General features: G+C 39.7%; 1 protein-coding gene across 11 annotated transcripts in view; it reads left to right on the top strand.

Moving 5' to 3' along the window:
• KDM6A (lysine demethylase 6A) overlaps window positions 1–15273 on the top strand; it is a 154022-nt gene that overhangs the window by 71887 nt on the left and 66862 nt on the right. For all 11 annotated transcript variants that reach the window (XR_011338828.1, XR_011338829.1, XM_069872962.1 and 8 more), the window contains exons 5-6: window positions 162–220; window positions 11587–11707. Coding sequence is in view for 9 of the 11 variants with exons in the window: in XM_069872962.1 (XP_069729063.1) it covers window positions 162–220; window positions 11587–11707 (180 nt within the window). In the remaining 2 variants the exon portion in view is untranslated. The remainder of the gene's footprint in view (window positions 1–161; window positions 221–11586; window positions 11708–15273) is intronic.

Raw genomic sequence — 15273 nt, 5'->3', positions numbered from 1 at the left:
TTTTCATTCCTTCTTTTTCATACTTCCTGTTCAAGGTGAAATTTAAATATGCTTATCTTATAATGGAAATTGAATAAAATGTGAATAAAATACTGGAAACTCGGTCTTGCAGTATATCATTGTCTTATCTGGGTTTTAAATGTTGTTTCTTTCCTTTACAGAATGCTGCCTTTTTATATGGCCTTGGTTTGGTCTACTTCCATTACAATGCCTTTCAATGGTAAGTTGTAATAACGAACAGTATCAGAGTATTTTGTGCTGTCTTATTGGTGAGTGAATATTTCAACTTCAGTGTGACTGTACAGTAGTTTAGGGGGTTTATATTGTAGATATGAAGTCTGGAAGCATGCTGTGCTGGGTCACATATCTGACTGACTGTACCACACTGGTGGCAACCACAGCAGTTTCTTGAATACAAAAGCACTTATGGGAGGAGAGTTTTGGCGCCTTATAACATGATTCAGCAAGGGGGGTGGAGCAGTATGACTTGATAGGTTTTTGTGAATTGTTGTTATCGGTAGTCTGTAGCCTGTGTTGGTTTGAAAGCCTGTTTACAACAAACTTTACTTTCTCTTGGAAAATAAATGTCAAGGTGGGCTTGTTTTCATTAGCTTGGCATTAAGTGATTTTTACATTGCTGTATAATGTGAAAGTTTGGGACGTGAGAAGCAGTACGCTGACGTGAATCAGAACTTTTAAGACTGATGTAAAAAAATAGCAAATTGCGACAGGGCTTTGGGGACTTGAAAGGGGCTGCTGTTGGATGTGGGAGGGGAGGGTTGGTGTTCAGCTGGAGTTTTGGTTTTATAGAATCATAGAATAGTTAGGGTTGGAAGGGACCTTAAAGATCATCTAGTTCCAATCCCCCTGCCATGGGCAGGGACATCCCACTAGATCAGGTTACCCAAGACCCCATCCAGCCTGGCCTTGAACACCTCCAGGGATGGGGCAGCCACAGCTTCCCTGGCCAGCCTGTGCCAGTGCCTCACCACCATCATTGTGAAGAATTTCTTCCTAACGTCTAGTCTAAACCTGCCCCTCTCCAATTTAAAGCCATTCCCCCTAGTCCTATCACTCCATGCCCTGGTAGAAAGTCCCTCTGCAGCTTTCCTGTAGCCCCTTCAGGTACTGGAAGGTCGCCATAAGGTCTCCCTGGAGCCTTCTTTTCTCCAGGTTGAAGAAACCCAATTCTCTCAGCCTGTCCTCACAGCAGAGGTGCTCCAGCCGTCTGATCATCCTTGTAGCCCTCCTCTGGACCCGTTCCAACAGTTCCATATCCTTCTAATGTTGAGGATTCCAGAACTGGACACAGTACTCCAGATGAGATCTCACAGGAGAGGAATAGAGGGGCAGAATCACCTCCATGGACCTGCTGGCCACACTTCTTTTGATGCAGCCCAGGATACGGTTGGCCCTCTGGGCTGTGAGTGTACATTCCCGGTTCATGTCAAGCTTCTCATCGCCCAGCACCCCCAAGTCCTTCTCTGCAGGGCAGCTCTCAATCACATCATCCCCCATCCTGTACTGAAACCGCAGATTGCCCCAACCCAGGTGTAGAACCTTGCTCATGGCCTCGTTGGACCTCATGAGGTTCTCACAGGCCCACTTCTCCAGCCTGTCCAGGTCCTTCTGGATGACATCCTGTCCTTCTGGTGTGGCAACTGCACCCCTCAGCTTGGTGTCATCTGCAAACTTGTTGAGGGTGCACTTGATCTCACTGTCAGTATAGTTGATGAAGATATTAAACAGCACTGATCCCAGTACGGACCTCTGAGAGACACCACTTGTCACAGATCTCCATCTGGACTTTGAGCCTTTGACCACTACTTTTTGAATAGGACCACCCAACCAGTTTCTCATCCACTGTACTGTCCATCCATCAAATCCATACCTCTCAAATTACAGGGAAGGATGTTGTGGCATACAGTGGCAAAGGCTTTGCAGAAGTCTAGATAGATCACATCCGTTGGTTTTTCCATGTCCACTGCTGGGGTTACCCCATCACAGAAAGCCACTAAGTTGGTCATGCAGGATTTGGCCCTGGTGAAGCTGTGCTGGCTGCCATTAGTCATCTCCATGTACTCGGTGTGCCTTAGCATAGCTTCTAGGAGGATCTGTTCTGCTTTATTGGTGATGGGAGAGAAATGATAAACAGAATAGTCTCACTCACTGATGTCCTGTGGGAAGGTCCTCAAACTTTTATTGGTCAATAAAAAGAAAGCTGGCGTTTGTTCTTGTAAAGATATATCTAGTGTCTGTGAAAAAAAGTCTGAGAAGTGCAATGTTTAGGTGAGTGGTTTCTTTATCTAAAGTTTATTAGATTGCCTTCCTTGCTGGCTGCCATGTTGTTTTCATCATGGTGGTTATTTCTTTTATAACATTGAGTATAGAAACTTAATAAAATAAATGATTTTACTATTTGATTACTAAAAAGTTCATAGTCTTCTTGGACTAAGCATGACTGAAGGTAAGGAGGCAGGAAATGAGTACTGACTGATGGTTTGGGACAGTAAAATGGAAATACTCCTCCTCTCTTTAGTAAATTGTTAATTTGTCAAAAGTTTCTGTGTAACTGTAAGACATAGGAGTTGCCCTTTCCTTAGGATATTGGAAAGTGTAAATAATCTTTTATTCTTGAAATTAAGGTGAGTTGGTTAAACCGTGTGCTCAGAACCTGGGATTTTATTTTTTTTATCTTGCAACTTACTACTTTCTATAGTGATTGTGGTGAAATGAATGCCTTGTATTGTGGCATGCAATTCTGTCACATTCTAATTAACAAGAGAAGAGTTTTCAGAAAACCCGAGAATCCACTGTTTTAAGATTATGATAAATCTTGGTTGAATTTTGTCAAGTTTCTGAATGTTGTTGTTCTTACACAGGCTTCATCATTTAACATTCAGGAATATTCTGTGCAGCAATTCTTCTTTCAAGGGGTATCTTGTTACCATTTGCACTGTGAAAATGGTAGAAAACTGTCAGATAAAATTAAATAAGAAGTAGTTGGGGTTTTAAGTAGTTGATTTTTTGAAAGACCACCTGTTCAGCATAGACTTTTGCCATCAGAGGATCATGGTGCTTAGGAGCTTCCTGTGGATGGAGCAAAGAATCAAGTGATATGAGGCATAAGTGTTAATGAATTAGAGCTTTGAATTAATTCATGTTTTTCTTGCATGCATTTAAATAACCTTGTTGAGGACATAAGTATAAATCAATGCCTTAACTTATGATGTCTTAACTGCATATAGAGCTTTACATTAAGGTAGCTTAGAATAGTCATATTTGCCACTTCATACAGACAATAAAGATCTGTACAGCATGGTACTGAAGAAGTGGTCTCATTGGAGTATTGGGAAGAATTTTTAGAGGAAGAAAATGGAACACAGATAAAATCTTACATTTTTGTGTGTCTTGTGGTTTGGGGGGTGGGGTTTTTTGAGTTTGGTGTGGGGCTTATGGGGGGCCTTGGTTTGTTTGTTTTTTAAATCCCTGTGACTGCTTCCCCTATCCCCTTTACTATGTTTTCTTGGGGGTGAGAGGAGTGGGATGTGTGGTTGTGGGTGTGTAGGTGTAATGAAATCATAATAAACCTGGAGGTTATAGCGAATCATTTACAGTAGTTATGTTCTTTGTAGATCTTAATCCTCCACAGGACTCTCTTGCAGCTTGCAGGGAGAATCCTGCTTCCTTCAGAGTGAAATGCTAGTCAAACTGTCTTTTTTTCCTGCTGCAGCTATTCTGTCTATTTATTTTTATAGAGTACACAGATTTGTGTGTTTCAGGCAGGTAGAGGAGACCTCTAGACTCTTGAAAGTGGTTGAAGGTATTGTGCTTTATCCATGAATCTTTAATTTTTTTTAATCCACACCACTTTAGATGTTAATATAGGTGTTAATTAGAGGCATGTACATAGTCCTCCTGACAGGAGGGGGTAAGGAAGTGCTCAGAATTATTTTATGTTTCATATAAAAATAAGGTCAGTTTTGGGATTCTTGTTCATGTTTTCGCATTATTTTTTAAGTTTTCCAGCATTCATAAAGATAGGTGTTGGATTGGCTCCAAAACACGTACGCAATTCACTATAACTCAGTATTGTATGGTTCTCTATATACTAAAACAGCATTACAGCATTATCGTAACTACTAAATCTTAATGGATACATCATATTATATTGGTGATTTTGCTTGACTATTCATGCAAGAACTGAAAGTTCTCGACATACATATAAATGCTACAGTAATGTATTCAGACCAAAGATATTTCATGCAGTTATTATAATAAGATATGACATAAGGTATTAGATCCATAAATTGAATCAAGTATAGTTAAATAGGTCTTACAGATCTTAAATTTTAATGCTATGTTCTTTTTCACCATTTACCATCAGGCAATAAGTCGAGTGGTTGGCTGATTTTCCCTGTTGATTCCCTGTTTCTCAAGTACAGTAGAACACCGGTAGAATAGTTAGCAGAGATCCTGGGCTGCATTAAAAGAAATGCAGCCAGCAGGTCGAGGGAGGTGATTCTCCCCCACTACTCCACTCTCATGAGACCCTTACTAGGAGCACTGTGTCCAGTCTGGAATCACCAACAATAGAAGGATATGGCACTGTTGGAACGGGTCCAGAGGAGGGTCATGAAGATGATCCAAGGGTGGGAGCATCTCTGCTATGAGGACAGGCTGAGAGAGTTGGACTTCTTCAGCATGGAGAAGAGAAGGCTCTGGGGAGACCTTACGGCGACCTTCCAGTACCTGAAGGGGCTACAGGAAAGCTGCAGAGGGACTTTCTACCAGGGCATGGAGTGATAGGACAAGGGGAAATGGCTTTATGTTGGAGAGGGGCAGATTTAGACTAGACATTAGGAAGAAATTCTTCACAATGATGGTGGTGAGGCACTGGCACAGGTTGGCCAGGGAAGCTGTGGCTGCCCCATCCCTGGAGGTGTTCAAGGCCAGGTTGGATGGGGCCTTGGGTAGCCTGGTCTGGTGGGAGGTGTCCCTGGCCATGGCAGGGAGGTTGGAACTGGCTTGTATTTGAGGTCCCTTCTAACCCAAACCATTCTGTTATTCTATGATATTCACATAGCTTGAATGATTTCATTTACTCTTTAGTTGTCTTATAGATTGAACAGTTAGAGAATTTCAGTAGTTGATCAAAGGCTGCCTTTCGTTTCTGTGCAACAGCCACATCCCGGTGTCCTGGCTTGGATGCCACATTTTCTTTCAGTTCAGTACGGATTGTGAACCTGACTGCTGACGTATGCTTGAGTCCCATCAAGATCAAAAGATGGAGTGTAAGCTCTGCACTGTTCCTCAGAAACACCTTACAGGAACCTGGGATCAGTCACCCCTGTTGCCCCATTTAGCATACCTTTATGCTTCTCAGTCCAAGGATTCCTCCTGAGCTGTGCAGGTGTTATGTAAAAGAACAGTCCTTCGTGCTGATGCTTTTGCAGGATGCTGTGGGGAGTGTCCTGTGCTGTCAAGGTCCGTTCTTTGCCCCTCTTTGCTATATCACTACTTCACTTGGTGGGGAGGGGTGGGGAGAAACAATTAGTAACACCGTAACATTTGTCTTTGAGGGGTCTGTTTTTTCCCAGGAGAACCGCATCTTGTGGTTCTCAAGCTGTTTATGTCAGTGATTGGCGGATCCAAGGAACTGGGTTCTTCCTATGAGGAGCAGTGGAGTGTGTAGTGGGTTGTACAGAAATGCAGACCACCTAGTGGGGGCCTCATTCACTTGTGTGGCGGCACTTCACCCGTCATGCAGACCACAACTGCTTCATCAGAAGAGATATCTATTCTGTGTGCCTCCAGGTACATCAGTAGTTTGTGCCGTTGTGGAGGGTGCACAGCATTTGATGAAACAGTCCATACGTTGTGGTTTGTGTGCAAGACTGATTCACCCAGCTGACACTGGCATTGCGCTGGCAGCGGGCAGTCTGTGGAGTTCCTGCTCTGGAAAGTCAAGGAGGGGTATAAGTGGAGAGTCTATAACCAGCTTGCTTACCACTAACTTGTGATCTTCAAGTATCAGCACAATCTGTATTGGTGCTTCTTTCTTCCCTGTGCTGTCAGAATCCTTTGAGCTGCTCTGGTGTTTGCAGTTCTCTTCATAAGGAGGGCCGCGTTTAAACAAACATTGTGTAGATGCTGCTTTGTTAAGTATTTCTCAGGTTTCAGGGTCTATATAAATACTTCTTAGGTATATAAAATGGGAATGCATATGTAGATGACGTACTAATTGTAATTAGCTACTAACAGAGTGCTAACTAACTTTCTCTTGTCTTATCTTTCTGTGATTGTATATGAAACGTTCTTCTTGGACTGTTGGAAGTGTATCGTATTTGCTAATGCTGGGGAAGAAAACTGTACTCTCAGCTGCTGTTCTAAGGAAATGTTTAAAAACTTAGGTCACAATGTTTCACTGTTCAACTTCTGTGGCCCTGTGGACAGCAGAGGTGTATATAAAGGCTTTAGAAGTATTCAGTAAAATTGCAGTGTCCTGGCCACTGCTGCATACAGACATTTTGTTCATGTTCAAACTATGGCTATGAGTTTCAACTAGAAATATGTCCATCGTAGCCTCACATTGTTTTCATTAGTGAGGCTGTGAAATGGTATGACACTTAGTATAGGTGGTCAGAAAACTGAAAGATAATAAAGGATGAGGAAAAGAAACTTTTTTCCCTGGCTGCTTCAAGTATTTCACCCGATATATTAGAATAATGTTATGTTCTTCTATTTTGTACACTCATTCTGATTTTCACAGTCTTTGTTTGAAATGTACGAGTGTTAACTTTTGAATAGTTAAATCAATGCTATTTTATTATAGTCTTTCGCCTAGTTCAAAGCTGATTTTATTCAGTCTATCCAAGTAAAACCTTCCAATAAAAGTCTTACGAGTTCAGTAAATGTTTAATACAATCTTATGTTAATTATTATTCAGCTGCTTGCTTCACTTTCATAATGGGAGGCATTGTTGTATAGATGAGTGGGTGGAAAGGTAGCTGCAGTATTGATTTTGGAAGTCTTGATTTGAAGATGATAGATTCATGTAATTTTTTTTTCCTGAATTATTGTAGCAGTGCTGAGCAAAATTTAAGCTCAGAGGTGCTTTTCACTTCTTGTAGTGTCTGTTTTCCAGTCCTGCTTTTGCATTTTGTCTAATGTTGCCTGCCTGTTGGTGGAAATGCTCCCATTCTTGGCGAAAACGCTTTTTTAATTTAAATAAATTATAGTAGATGCAATCAAAGTTGTTTCTTACCATGAGGTTGGTTATTATTTTCAGAGAACAAACCAAAAGTTTTCTCTTGCTGAATGTAGATGACTGCCCTTCATTCGATTTGTCCTTTGGACTAATGTATGTTTAGTCTGCTGAAGGATTAAAATTAAAAGCTCTGTCTGTGCTTGAAGGCCTGTTAATTAGTGGTGGAGACTATGAACCTATTTAAGGAAGGCTATGCGCCATCATCTCTGAAAGAAGCTGTTAGCCTCTTAGGCCAAGTCCTGCCTCATATGTGACAGATCATCAAGCTGTTAGTTTATATATGTTCTCCTGGTTTTAGTCAACCATAGAAGAGCTTTGAAGGAAAACATCTAAATAATATGGGTGCCTTGGATCCTCTGGACCCATAGTTTTTTGGGTTTAGACTTGGGCAGAGGACAGAAATGGCATTAGTGATGTTTCAGAGCAAGTGACTCCTCTTGTAACCAGAAGGCTCAACTCAGCAGATGTGGCCTGGGAAGGACCATGGTCAACATCGAGCCATGTTCTCTCTCATTTCCCTTTACTAATGCAACTTTTGCTCCTACATTCCACTTCTTTTCACGTCCAGTTCCTTCTCTAGTACGAGTACAGTACCAGTACCAGGCTGTGCCAATCCCTGATGCCATCCGCACTGGATGCTACTGGGACTTAGAACTGAAGTGAATGTCAGTGTTGTTGCAGATGTTTTGCCATTGATGTGGCAAGGAACTGAGTCTAGAGCTCTGGGCATGGTACTGGGAAACGGGCAGCCCCAAAATAAAACTAAAGTTATTACTGTAGTCAATGTTTGTGATGTGTGCTGTTATCATAATTGCATTGCTGTTTTGTTTAAATGTTTCCCATAGGCAAAATTAGATCAATATTAATTAGGCTGTGGTGTAGAATTGCTTGTCTGTCTGTAAGTGTTAATAAAGAAATGTTTTTTCAGAGTTTGAGTGGTTTATCCCGTGTAAATACTATTGCTTATTTAAAATCAGACCAAATTAGATATGAGCACCTACCACTTGTAGAAATTGTTGAAAATGTTGCCTTTCACATGACTTCATTTGTGAAATTTTGATGATTCACAGAAATATTGGAAGTGATTTGTATTTGTTGTTATTGCTTACTGTCATCCTGGAAAAATGACAAATTGCATAATCAATATAGAATTAACACTGGAGTTAAGTAAGATCCAGGCCAGTATTTTGAATGGAGAAGATAAAATGTCTGATTTTCAGGTAGAAATTCTGCTCTGGAGAATATTTGCTGTATTCTTACAACATTTCCCCCTGAATTTACTTACGTAATTGTGCTTAATTATGCGTTTAAATTTATCTTACACTTTGGGATTCTTCTTTAGTTTTTATTATGGCATGCAAGGGTACAGAACTTAAGATGCATGCAAGACAGTAACCTAGGGTGTGTATGGATTCATTCTTAAATGTAAATCCGTCAAGTATTAGAAATTGAAAGAAAATTTCTGAGTGGAGATTGATTCGCCAGTCTCTACCAGTGTGTCCATTCCATTGTCTAGTCAATGCAATGAATGGGAGCAGTCAGTGCTCCTTTACTGTTCTTCTTTGAGATTTTTTTAACCTTTCAAGGAAATAATGCTTTTTAAGCATCTCTGCCCTTCCTCCTGAAACTGTCAATTTAGTGATCAAATACAACTGAAATGTAAAGTTAGAATATTATTATGGCATATATAGACTATATATATAGAATATATATATTATTATCGAATATTATTATTTAGCTGTTTATGTGGTACAGAGTTTTTTGTTTTGACTTGGTTGTTGGATGTATTTTTCCAAGTGTCCATGAAAGTGGGTTGAAAAGCACGCTGTTACTTCCTGCATAGATTGTGTGTCTAGGGGGGTGATGTTTTATCTTACTAGTTTTCTTCCTCCATGTGTGTTTTGGGCTTCCCTTCACCGGAAAGATGTGTTGGGCTGTAATGTGATCTCAGTAAAGACCTGTGGTAACTTCTCATGTTGAATCTGATTCCACAAGCAGCTTAGACAAGAGGGAGTGACGTTTCTGTGTTGTCTGTGCAGAGCTGAACCTTACACAAAGCTGTGACCAGCAGATCCTGCACTAAACGTGACAATCATTTCATGTTGTCCACTGGTGATAATTTTCCAGTTTTTTTAAGTGCTGAGCTTCTCTAAAAGACTGGGGTAGACAACATTCCTTTTCTTTTGAATGACGGTATGCGTTCAAACTAAGTAACTGCCCTTAAAAGTCTTTTTAGTCTTAAAAAGTCTTTTAGTCTTAAACGTCTTTTAAGACTCTTAAGTGTGGGTTTAACACTGTGGCTCAGCTATGGCAATGAATAATATTTCCTGTTCAGTAAACAAGAGATTATAATTTTTTTTTGTCTTAGAGTTTCTCTTAAGCTTTTTTAGAAACCCATGTTTCAGTGATCTGTATGAATGAGACACAGCATATGGGAAATATGGAAATACTGTTTTCTCACTAGGCAAGCTGGCTAAAATGTGAAGAACATGAAGTTCACAAAGTATATTTGAGCATGGTCACAATCTCATGTTATATCAAAACGCGATGTCTTCTCCTTGTTTTTGTTTTCTCTCTGATCAGACCCATGGCACTGGCTTTCTTCCTTTTTTAATCTTAGGATATTGTCTTTGAACAAGGTACAAATAATGGATTTTAATACCAGTGGCTAACTTACTGAGTGCCATATTAGAGTTAAGGCAAGAATTACTAACATACAATCATAAAGTCTATATGTGCCAATGGTTCGTGTCAATATTTAGTGAGAAGCCTAGTCTTTGGCTTTCTGGTTTGAACGGTGTTCTTGTAGAAGGCGATGAGCCTGCTGTTACGAGATATGGATCCTTGTTTGTTATGATTTCAGTGTAGATACTGAGGTGTGTGATTCGTCACCACCCATATTATTCCAGGGAAGATTAGACAAGATGTGAGAGACTGCTCAGCTGATGAAAGTTTGTCCCTTTTGTGCCTCACTAGCACATTTTCTTTGTGTAAGCAGAAGAGCAGGGTACAAAGTAAGGAAAGCCTTTCTGAAGGATTATAATTCAGTTCCATGAAAAAAGTGTAATATTTTTGCAAGCCCATCTGCTCCTAAGTTGTATTTAAAAGTCTCAGATAATGCTTTAAGTACAAACTATTCGGTTGCTTTGTCTGGGGGAAGTTCTGTACCTTCGGTTTGCTTTGCCATCCAGAATAAGAAGAGAGCCTATAAAAATTTTAGAGCTGAAGTGTTTTTTCTGATGGATTAAAAATGATCATTTATGTGTTTAATGAATAAAAAAGCCTATGACAAAATATTTATTGGATTTCCTGTTGCAACTGCTAACCTATTGTCCTTTCAACACTTGGAAAGTAGGAATAAAATCAATTTGCTTAAACATTGCACGATTTTAGGCACTGCGCTAGTTCCCATCTGGTGTCCCTGTGCTGCTCTGCAGTGGGTATGGTTCTCCCCATAGGCTTGCCCGTCACCTGCCTGCTCAGAGTCCGTCTCTGGAGTTGCCTGGGACAGCAAATAGGAAAGGGCTCCCTGTCCTAATTCTATGCGATTGGCCTGAGGTGCAAAACAGTCACAGTTTCAACGAAGACACAGTTGTTACATAGCATTTTTGGTTTATCTGGTACATTGCTGTGATGAACAAGGGTGTATATAGAGAGGTTTTAAAGGTAAAGAAATAGGATAAGAGTCATTTTCACTTATCATGGGAATATGACAAGCAAGTTATACTGGGAAGAGGTGGCAGGCTTTCATATCTGTTTTCCTGGAGGTGGGCGAGTGACTGGAACATAATGGAGCAATAGGTATTAGTTGAGTCCCTACACAGCACTGATCCCAAGAAAAGGAGGAACAGGGTGGAAAGCAGAGCAGGTTGGTGCAGTGGGAGGAGATGTGTGTGATCTCTCCTTCTAGGCCTTCTGTTCTGTTGCTGCACTACCTGGAATCAAAAGCAACCTAGCAGTTGGTTGTGAGAGGAATGATCACTGTGTAGTCCTAAGGTTGCACTAACTTTGTTACCAATTCCTGAGTCATGCTTTCTGAAATAGCAGATATGTTACTGTATTTCATGCAGCAAATTTGTTTCTCTAAATTAATAGAAAAGATTAGACTTTCAAATATACCAGGATATTGGGAGTACCAAACTACCCAGTCCTTGATGAATCAAAAGCCATGCACTGAAAACGTTGCTTGTAAACCATTATTTTTGTATATTCTGTAACAGAGCTTTCTGATCCACTCTCTGCCAGCCATATTAGTAACATTGATTATAAAGTAATACTTCAGGAAAAAATAATTTTTTAATCTGTTTTTCTTTCAGGGCAATTAAAGCATTTCAGGAGGCGCTTTATGTTGATCCCAGCTTTTGTCGAGCCAAGGAAATTCATTTGCGACTTGGGCTTATGTTCAAAGTGAACACAGACTATGAGTCTAGTTTAAAGGTAGGTTTAAGTCCTTTCAAATTGAATTAACACTTGTTACAAATTGTGTTGTACCTTAAAACTGCAAGGAATGTATAAGTGCATCTACCTGCTTTAGAAATAGAAGTTCTTCAGAATGAAGTATCTGAGTCTAAAGAGAGAATAAGGGTGGGATTTAAGGTGTGTGTAGGTGCTAGAAGTACTCAGGAAAGCCCAGCAAAGTTATTGATCAGCACTGATAGGCCAGCACATCAAAAATTTGGTGTTGGGCTCTTGTTAAAATAGTACATTTTAGAGGAAGGCCGAGGATGTGCAGAAGGGTGAAGGAAAAGGAGTTGAGCAGCTTGGATTTCTCATGTTTGTTCTTTTATGTCTTTTTTCCCCTTAGTTCCACTGTTGTAAACTGGAAGGTCTTATAAATCATTAAAAATAGAAAGCTTTTATGCAAATTAATATTTTCACGTAATTTTTAATATTCTTTCTGCTTTTCTTAGTAGTTAATCATTCTTTCATTTCCTGGTTTGAGAGTCAGCTTCTAAGGCAACAGTTTCTGGCTAATCAGTCAGAAATGGTTCGTGTTAATACAATACTTCTTCTTCTGTACTCTCTACTGTTTGCATTATTTTTTGGTCTCTGATCGAAATCTATCATCTTAGCTCCCTCCATTCAACATATTTGCCCATTTTTTTCCCTCCTTCCATTTCCTCTTCTGTCCATCTGTTCTTCCCTTCCTGACCTCTAAATTTATTTACAAGCATAATGGAAAAAAATGTTCTTTAGTGGAGTTCAACATTGTGCTGGGAAACACAGGGTTGAGAACTTTGTAGCTTGTAATTAAGTGTAATTTGTAAAAAGTATTTCTGCATCTTAGTCACTCCTAAAACTACTGAAAACATTAAATGTTTTGTTTTCGAGAATCTTATGGCTTCCTTTTCCTGGCAGATTGTTTTCCTGGACCTTGTATTTTTGAGGCTATCACAATCATGTTGTCCAAAATTTGAAGGAGTGCTGGTCTCAGTTTTTCCTTTCCATATTTGTAATAATGGGAGGCACTTTCATCAGGCTTCCTTTTTTTTTTCCGTTCAGAGACAGGTAGAGTTGGAAATTGTGGTTAGAGAGGATCATATTACACAGGAGTAGGAAAGATTCAGTGCAATGAATGGCAAAAGAGAGCAGGGAGAGGTAGAGTTAGACCACTGTGTTGGGAAAACGATTATGAGCGAGTTTGAGTGGTCCTATTTCATTATAGTTTGGCATAGATTTAGTATCTACTTTTCTGGGACATGGGAAATAAGAAATGTTGAAGATGTACAATTTTGTTTTATTTTTAAAGAAGTCTTAGGGACCAAACAGAAGAGTAAATTTACAAGAATGTTATAAACTCATAATCAAGTAGTGGAAGGAACTTCTCCATTTTAATTTTTAATAGAAGAAATTGACCTTTTCCTGCTGTGCAATAAAATATGTAACTCTGTGGCTGAGCCAAGGATTTAAATAGAAATTATGAGAATTTGATCTAAATAATCTACTGTTTGATCTTTACAACTTTGCAAAATAAAATGTTACTTATTACAAGGATTTTGAGCGTAACAAACCTGTATCCTTCAGTACATCAGTTCGGAAGGGGAAAAGCACCAAAGTAGTATTCTAGAAACAGAAAGAAATTAATCGTTTTTAATGCAGAATTGTCTTGATTCCATTGCTTTTATGTGCGATGACGTTATGTCACTTAGAAAAACAAATGGCAGCAACAAAACCAGCTTCCTCTGGAGCAGAGTGAAGCTCTTCAAATGCCCAACAAAATGAACATGATGAGGAGATTGCATTAAGCATGGTTTTGCATTGTCCTTAAATAGGTATAACTACAGGTTGTTGCTAAGAGATCCTCGTTTTCCACCTTGCAATCCTGATTGCATTGTTCGGCATCCTCTGCTGTGTTGAATGGAGTGATTTTTCCATTTGCAGACTGAGGTAGATGAGAAGTCTGAAACAGCTCAACTTGAGATTGCCCAGTTGCTAGATCCAGTGCAAGATAGATGGCAAAAGTGTGTGTGTGGGAAGGAAAGGGAAGAGCTGTATTATCCCCTTCTGGAGCAAAATGTAACATAAAACTCTACCTTGGAATTATCAATTGAAAAGCACAAGGTAGAGTTTCTGGTTTGCTTCCTTTATTCTGAAGGTTGCAGTCCTTAGCTGAGAATCAGTAACAGTGAGGAACAAGACAGAAAAGAGACAGTGTGGCAATCCACTCAGTCTCAGAGCAGTTTCAGCTGCGTGCAGTTCAGCACAGCTGTGGATTGCATGTACAGTCCTGAGACTGATTTACTTTGAAAATGCAGTTTTACTGATTGAAACATCAATTAACACATCCGGAGATATCGCTTGAGGACTAGATGAGCAGAACAAGCAGGGCAGTAGCTTCTTTAAAAGCCAATCTATTGATCCTTCACTTGAGGTTTAAAAGACCTCTTAAGCCAGAGCTCTGTAAGCAACAAGAATATGAGATGCAAGTCAGAAAAGACTTGCTTAGTGAAGAAAACAAAATCAGGTGCTGGTGTGGTGGTTATGCACAAGTGTGGGAAGAATAAAATGGAGTGCAAAAGGGTGTTTTCACAGAATGTCTGTCTCTTTCTCTGAGTCTGAATGTCTCATCTTTTCATGAAGGATAAGTAACCCAGAGGAATGAGAAGACACAGTTGCCTTGTACCTTTTTTAGATGTTGTAGACCTTGTTAAAAGGACCCGGGATTTTACAAAGTGTTTGTGGGGCTTAGAATCCAACCTTCTGGTAACTGGCTGTGAGCATAGATCCTTTCTTGGTCTCTGTGTAGCATAATTGATATTTCAGTTTGGGTGTCCTAGTTCACACTGAGGGGGAAAGTGGAAATATATTTTCATCTGATACTTGCTTGTGACTGTTGGGGATTTCACAGATTGTACCAACGTTACGTTAATGTACTTTGAAATATCATAATATTTTTGATGGTATTTAAACATTCATGTTAAGTCTGTAATTGCTAAGAATAAACCATTTGCAACAGATGAGTCATTGTCAGTAAGAGTCTTCAGGCAAAGGGAGAAGATGGGAGTCTGAAGGTCATATATTCCATGTCTTTCACAGTTGTAGACCATTAACATATATCATCTATATTGTGTGTAAGCAATTTAAGCACAAAATTAATTTTTACTATTTTAAGATGTTGGTGATCAAGATAATTACTAGAGTGCTGTTTAACAACCATAAAATCACCTCTCTTTTTTTCAAAAGCAATTACTGCTTTTGCTTGTTTTTAACATTACTGCAGTTAAGACTTGCAAATTACTATGAGAACCCTTGACTGCTTCCTTATCCCATGGCCATAAACTCTGGCAAGCACAGCCAGTGCTGTTGAAAATGACTTGGCCTTTCAGGCTTATATTAACAAAAAGTAAAAAGTAGCCTTTCTTGTTGAAAAGAAAACAGTCCTTGTGTAACCTGTCAGAGCAGTATCACCTTCAGAGATCACACAAGAAAGCTGAATTTGCCCTATTAATCAGAAAGGTGCAGTCCATTCTAAAGTGAACTGGCATTGTCTTGGGGAGAGGGAT

This window comes from Phaenicophaeus curvirostris, chromosome 1 (assembly GCF_032191515.1).
Source record: "Phaenicophaeus curvirostris isolate KB17595 chromosome 1, BPBGC_Pcur_1.0, whole genome shotgun sequence".
Lineage (NCBI taxonomy): Eukaryota > Metazoa > Chordata > Aves > Cuculiformes > Cuculidae > Phaenicophaeus > Phaenicophaeus curvirostris.
Note: the sequence above shows the minus strand (reverse complement) of the source record. Positions and strands in the feature narration are given on the sequence as shown.